The 7472-nt window shown below is 47.5% G+C and overlaps 1 protein-coding gene across 1 annotated transcript; it reads left to right on the top strand.

Moving 5' to 3' along the window:
* Window positions 1-2623: 2623 nt before the first annotated feature.
* On the top strand, window positions 2624-5093 carry FAM83D (family with sequence similarity 83, member D; the record flags this gene model as incomplete). Its single annotated transcript, XM_010013178.1, has 3 exons — window positions 2624-2791; window positions 3650-3774; window positions 4139-5093. Coding segments are annotated over 3 exons (1248 nt in total), but the record flags the coding sequence as incomplete, so codon positions are not given.
* Window positions 5094-7472: the final 2379 nt, after the last annotated feature.

Genomic DNA, 7472 nt, shown 5'->3' with positions numbered 1-7472 from the left:
TCTAACACAAACCAGTCTGGGATTCTGTGACAGTCTCCTAAATACACGAGTAATACTCATTCCTCCTTGGTGTTGATGTGCAACACCCATGATATCTCACTGTCCCCATTATTGTCAGTCCAGAGGTATTGGACCAAGTGTTCTCTGTCCCCAGTACCCCATGCAGATCCGCTGCTGCTTTTCATGGCCAAACCACCCACTGCTTTCACGCTGATCTTGCTCTTGTTCAAAGTGGAATGTTTCATTTTATGGGTTCCTTACCGGTGTGCTGTGCAAGACATTTGCTTGCAGAGACCTCCTGCTGTTCCCAAAAGGGTATGACACAAAAATAGGCCTTTCTTAAAAGAGTTATCTACTAAGAGATAACCTTATGATTATATTTTCTTTCTACACTTCACTGACTGTTCCTAAGCACCGTGCAGAGCTGCTCCGAGCAGGATTTCCCTCCTCCAGGAGTGGATGGTTTTGATCTGGTGCAGAGAATGGCGTAAAGGTCAAGCAGCGTGCTGACTTGTAACTGTTCTCTGGAACTCATAACCTTACCGGAGTTTATAGCCTCCAAGCGCAGTCCCCAGGAGGGAACCACCCTTCTCGTGAGCAGCCATTCAGTGGGCTCAGCTGAAATTTAAACGTAGAGCTGCCTCCTCAGAGGCCAGGGGAAGGGAGCCCTGGCTCTGCGTAACGTGTGCGCACATGGCACACCCTGAGCAGCAACTGAGCTTCGTCCCAGCCCCTCTCTGAGTGCGGGAGCTCCGGGTGTGCCTGGGGATGACTCGAGGGATGGGCTTCAAGCCAAAAACGGCCGCAGAGGAAGCGCTGTTCCCAAGGGATCGCTGTCAGGTGGATGGGACTGGTCTGGTGGCTCAGGGAACTCCATGGGAATACCTGTTTATCCAAAAAGCTGTACTCGTTTGTAATGTACTTGCTTGTAGCATCCTGCCAAATGCCCTCCCTCACATGCCAAGCTGAAAGCCAGGGAAACTGTTGCTGCTGGGGCCATGCATGTGTCTGATCCAGGGAGTCTTTTTGTGGACGCAGAATGGGGAGGAATTTTGGCTGTCAGAAGCAGTGTGATATTGCTCAATCATGTCTGAATTCTTTGGGTTAATTTGAGGAATGGGAACACCTCAGCTGCTGTACGGTTTCTTCTCAGCTCATTCAACTGCGGTTAAAGTGGTTAAAGGGGACCCTGTTGCTCTCTTGCCTCTGTGTTCCTGAAGGGATGAGTGTAGAGAAAAGCGTTTTCTCTCCCTCCTCTAAACGTAACTGTACTTTTGCACATTTTGAGTAAAAGTGTATTTCCTTTCAGCTGCTGATTCTGGATTAGAATCCATGTATACTGTTAATTGAATAATCATTTGGAGGCACCAGTGCTTCCAAGGGGGTTAGTGTGAATTTTTCTGTTTTCAGGGGTTATTTTCTTACTCACCTGGTTCTTTTCTTTATCTCCCTTAACATTTAGTCAAGCGATTGGGTGGAGAAAGCCACAGGAGAGATGCAAGAAGCGCAAGCATAAACTAATACCAACATGCCTGTGTGTGTTATGCCCAAGAACCCATCCATATGGAGCCAATCCCTTAGGGAGCAGGGCACAGGTGGGAATGCAAAGCTCAGCCAGTTCTTGTGGGAAGTGTTTCCTCCGAGCACAGGCAATGCCACACACAGAGCAGCTGTGTTGTGAGCAGGCACACCTTGTGCAGATGCCTTATCGGTCTGATGAGGGCAGGCGCTGGGTACCAGCAGTGGTTGTGTCATCGTGGTCCCTGATGCTGCTCTGACAGAAAGAGAATAGAGGAGTCATGAAACCAACCCCTTTGTGTCCCCACAGCGATGTGTGTTCCTGATTTTGAAGGGTGAGAATTCTAGCACCAAACCAGTGTGCGATCTGGCTCTGAATTCTCTAGAGAGGTGGTTCGTAAGCACAGGACTGTCATCTTGTCTTTGGCCTGTTGAAAGAAAACCTCCCCATCTTAGGACATGCCTCCTGCAAAGAACAGTTGAGTGAGTGGAAGGATTTCTTGTGAAGGTGTGCAATGAAACCTGGAACACACCTGGTAAGAGTCTGGGAACTGTGTTCAGTTTATACGGTTGTCACAGAACTAGCTTATGTCTTGGTAGCTTATGTCCAGGCAGCATTCCCTTCCTACCAAACGGAGGAATCAGCCGGGGGTTGTGAGATGCTCAGGAGTGACAGTGAGGAGGCCAGTGGAGCTGATTCTCCTGCAGGCAGTGGCTCCCTGTAGCAGGTATGTGACACTGGGAGAACAGGAGGTGGAGGTGGCTGGTCTGGAATTCGGTTCTGCTGTGATGGCTTCCCCAGTGTCACCAGAAGGCCAGATTAGAGAAGATTCTGTATGAAAGCAGGATGTGAAAGTGTACAAAAGCTGCAGCAGAAGCGAGGAAAACCCTCTTCAGGCTTACGCTTTGCTATCCAGGGCACAAGGAATTCACAGAAACATTGTGGGAATATAGAAATCTTTTATAAGTCGCCAGGGCCTGCACAGCAGGACAAAGAAATGTGCATCTGGCCTCAATGGTGGGAGCAGAAGATGGCTGGGGGGGGCAGTGATCCAGCCTTGTGTAAAGTAAAGCCCTTGAACAAATGCTGTCACTTCTCTTGCAGGTGATTGCCCTTGTGATGGATGCCTTCACAGACACTGATATCTTCAGTGACCTTCAGGATGCCTATAACAACCGCAAAGTTCCTGTCTACATCCTTCTTGACCAGGGCTTTCTACCCCATTTCTTGGAAATGTGCAAGAATTTGGGAGTCTGTCCCGAGCAGGAAAGTGTAAGTGCTGACTGTGGGTGCCTGCGCGTGGTTTGATTTTTTTGTGGTACACTTTATGGTTATGGATGTCAAAGTTGCACTTCTGCAAACCAGCAGACTCCCTTGAAAGAGCACAGCCTCCTGTCTGTTTGGTAACTGGTGTAAAAGGGGGTTTTCTGACATGTTTCTCAGCTCCTGAAGATCAAAGCTCAGTATCGCATGGTTTCAGTGCGGTCTAATCCAACATGTGAAACTGCTCACAAACGCAGCGAAAGCCATGCAGAAAAGGCACGTGTCCTCTGCTGTGCTTCCTGTGTGCAGGAGCTGCAGCCGTGCCATGCACCTGCCCTGTGTGGGTCGGGTGTGCACTGTGATCCCCGTCCCGAGGAAGCAATTGATCTTGCGAGATGTAAGTAGCTTTGTTCTTTGGCTCAAGGAACTGCTTGCTGAGGAAGCAGAAGCACGGCTCAAGGGAGGATGGCTCTGGTACCATCTCTTTGCTTTCCTAATACGTGGTTGCTTTCTTTTGAAAGGGTTTGGATGATGTGACCCAGGTGATTTATTAATTCCTCTGAATATAGGCTGACATGACTGTTACCGCATGGCTTGGAATGGCTTATGTTCACTCCAGTGAGAGCTCCTCTGGATGGGGAACCCTTCCAGCCTCCTGGGCAGTAACGAATCAGAACTGGCTGTTCTCTCCACAGACTCTCCTCGTCTAACAGAAATTTAACTAGCAACACGTGCAGACAGCATGAGGAAGTTCATTGCAATCCCATCTTCTTTAGTGTGCCTAGCTGCTTTTAGGTAGAATTGCTAATCAAAACTTTTTGGAAGTTCACTTAGATCTGTTATTACTTTTTCCCTTTTCTGAAACAGCTGCTGAGAGTTCGAACCCTCACAGGGAGCACGTACTACCTGAGATCAGGTGCCAAAATTGTTGGGAAAGCCCACGAGAAGTTCATGTTAATTGATGGCATTAGAGTGACAACAGGCTCCTACAGGCAAGTATTGGGGTCTGATGGTGCTGGTGAAGCTACAGAAAGGGGGGGGTTCTGCAAGAAGAATGTATGACCTCTGCTGTTTGCCTGGTATTAACGAAAGCCAATGGCAAGTGGACTGGCTGCGTCTAGGTGGGGCTAATGCAAAACTGGAAACAGCTTTGGAAAACTGTTTTGCACAACTTGTTGCTAGCAAAGCACTTGGCCATGGCTAAATAGAGCTCTTCCTGAAGAAGAGAGAATGAATAGTCTGTCAGCTTTATACCTTTCTTTATGCACAGCTCTGCTAAGCTGAGTCTTGCTATCTGTATGTTATGTGCTGAAACTCACTGGGGATTAACTGTGGCTCTTGTTTTGTTCTCAATAGTTTCACATGGTCCGATGGGAAGCTGAACAGCAGTAACTTGCTGCTATTGTCAGGGCAAGTGGTTGAACACTTCGACTTCCAGTTCAGGATTCTTTATGCTCAGTCAATGCCCATCAGCCCTAAGTGTCTGTCCAGCTGCAGGAACAGTGGGATATTTGATCACCTGGTGAGCAGAATAGAGTCCTCTAAAGAATATACTGTGGAAGGCAACTTGAGAGCAGAATTTGCCAGATTGTCTAGTACTCCAAAGAAACTATTGAAAGAACCAGATCAGGCTGAAGATAGTTCTGGAGAAAACTCTTGTAACCTGGGGCATTCTTGCCTCTCTGAAGGGGAGTGGTTCAGCAATCAAGTGGCCATTGTGGAACGGAGAAGCACATCGACTCAAACTGGCCCATGGGAAGAGAAGCGGGCAGTGCCTGTGTGTAATGCTGCCACGCAGACCTATTCTGTGACAGCAGAAACTGGCACGCAGGCATCAGTTGCTGCTAGAATGATGGGCACTCAGACTTCGGTCTTGTTGAAGACTGCAGTGACACAGACAAGGGAAGATGAGTACACAGAAACACCCCTGCTTCACAGAAAGTTGTCAAAAGAAGGATCTCTGTCTGGAAAGGCTGTATCAAGTTCTAGTCTGTGGTCACTGTCTTCATCCTCATCCCAGTGCTCTCTTGCCAGCTCTACTGGCTCTGTTTCTTCCCTCCGGTCCTTTGAATATCCTATCGGTCACAGGGCAGAGTATTTCCAGAAGCTGCACAAGGAGAGGCAGTTTCACTACTCAACTATCAGGTCAAAGCTGAGCCACATGGTGCACATCCTGTCCCGAAGGGGACGTGAGCCTGAAAGCTACGTGTCCCAGTACACGGGAAGATGCCACCTGAAACAGAGGCGTGACATCAGTGGCAGCCTGCGCAGCCTCCGGGACCTTTCCCTCTATTCTCTGAATAAACGATGACTGCACTGACTGCAGAACACACAAGCTCCAGTCTCAAACTGCAGTCACTCTGTTCCTGCCGATTACCCCACTGCCTTCCAGGACTTTTCCTTTTTTTTAATACACGTGTACGTCCCCCTTCAGCACTTTGTTTTATACTATGCAGTTTAAGCAATAAAAAGAAGAGGTGTTTATTTATATGGTAACTACTTACATGTTCCTCTTATATGTGTTAGTGGTGAAGGTTCCTTTTAATTCTGGATGTATAACCTGGAAAGTAAACTGATTACTGCTTTCTAGGATTGGTAATGCTCTGGCTTGATGCACATTTGGAAGAACCCAAGTCAGATGGGTCCTGCTCGGATGCAGATTCGGTGACATCAATGTATACTCCTTTTTTTTAATATTGGCTTTTTTCCTACTTTATCTTTGGCATGAGGGGAAACAACTTTTATAAAGAGCCATAAAGCTGATTTTATTCTGACTTCAGCAATATTTACATTACTTTTCCATTAAAGTTGTGAAAGGGTCTAATGGAGCTGCTGCAAGTTCTTATCTTCAACTGTATCCTTTGCCCATCATTCAAACCTTCTGAAATGGGCTGAGCTAATTTAGCTTTTCAGTTTGATCATCCCCTCGTGCTTTTGTGTAGATACATATATACACACACACACTTTTGTGTATATGCATGTGTGTGTATGTGTGTGTGTGTGTATATATATATATACACACACATCCTCAGAAGAGCATCACTTTAAAACCCAGACAGGAAAGTAGCAACTTTGCACTCCACTATAGCTGTACCCATTTTAGAGACAGTAAACCATGTAAATGTTTTCAGTAGTTGGAACTAAAAGCTGGATCTATTGGACCTGTACCACTACTGATGGGAAGGTGGTGTTGAAGTGTTGGGTTTTGTGCTTGAGAGCAGAGCTGAGATGGTATCTGGAGTTTGTGTCTTGCTGCTCCACCCGTTGGACTTCTCTTTTGGAATGACTTCAAGGAACTTGTGCAACTTGTTACACAGAGTTGAGACTTTCAGTCCTAGCACTGTAAAATGAGCGTCCAGCTCTGGCTCAGCCTAGGAACATCTGAGCCATCTTGGTTCTATGAAGAGACCTGTACAAAATGTAGAGGTGAGCCAACCACAGGGCACATGACAAAGCCCCTGTTTAAAAGCAAACTGGCATGCACTACAAAATGCTATGGGCTATGTTTGGTAATGTTGGACAAGGTTAAGAGTGAGAAAAAAACCACCCCCAAACCCACCCTTTCTCTTTAAACTGTCCTACCTGAAATATCCTCTGTTTTCTGCTCTGCTTATCCTTTCTCCCCTACTAGCTTGGTTTTAGGAGCTGCAGTGCCGCTCTAGTTTTTCAATATATTCTATTTTCAGTACTAAATGCATCCTAGGTTAAGTTGCTTTGCAGAGGCATGACATGGCTCTGCGAGCAGCAGTCTGCGTGTGTCTGCACTTGCTGCATTACTCTTCTGAGCAGTGCGGAGGGTCTGAGACCTGACCTGTGCTGTTCTCCTTTGGCCCTGCATGTGAATGACCAACCGGGCTGTTCTGCCAAGTCAAACCAGGGCCTGGGCTGTGTATTTTCCCATTTATCCCCACGTGTCCAGTAGATGGCACATTTCAGCTGTTGTCTTTAATATTCCTGTAAACAGCAAAGAAAGGGGGAATAAACCGAAAAATATCCAAACCACAGAAAGGCTGCAAGTCCAGTGTAAACAGCAATGCTGCTTATACTGTTTACAGATATCCATGTAGCATAAAGAGGCTTAGCTGCTTTTGTTGCTTGGATTTCAAAGCAGCCACTCCTGTAAGGAAGGAGGCAGACGTACAGAGGCGTGCAGATTGAGGCAGAAAAGCTCTGTCTGTGCTTAAGAGGTAGGAAACTGGTCCCACGCGTTGAAACAACGGGGAGTGAAGTGAGTAGCAGAAAGTGAGCTCAGATGCACTCTCAAAGCCAATTTCGAGTGCCTGTGCTCAGCAGTGCTTCAATGTATGTAAAACCAAGGTACGTGCTATGTACCTTTATTACACTGTGCAGCTGTTACGGTGCTCTCACAAGAACAAGAACCAGTTTACAAATAAACTCATTTTGCCGCGGGGGTCTTCACCTGATCGTTGCAGAGCTTTGTTTTCTGTTTGTTTGGTGTTTTGGACCCCGACGTCTCTTCAGCACCTCCCTGTGCTTGGAGCTCGCCTGCTGCCCTGGGCTCGCAGAGCAGGCTGTGCTGGGGCGCCTGCCCGGGGGGGCGCCTTGGCCGTCCCCAACCTTAGGAGCAGCCCTTTGATCACTGAGGCAGCAGCGCCAGGGCTGTATTTCCTCTCCCCGCTTAATGCCAGGTTTGAGCGTTCGCGGATGCTTCTTCCCTGGGCGGCTGATC

This window comes from Nestor notabilis, unplaced genomic scaffold, assembly GCF_000696875.1.
Source record: "Nestor notabilis isolate BGI_N333 unplaced genomic scaffold, ASM69687v1 Scaffold34274, whole genome shotgun sequence".
In the NCBI taxonomy this organism is placed as follows: domain Eukaryota; kingdom Metazoa; phylum Chordata; class Aves; order Psittaciformes; family Psittacidae; genus Nestor; species Nestor notabilis.
Note: the sequence above shows the minus strand (reverse complement) of the source record. Positions and strands in the feature narration are given on the sequence as shown.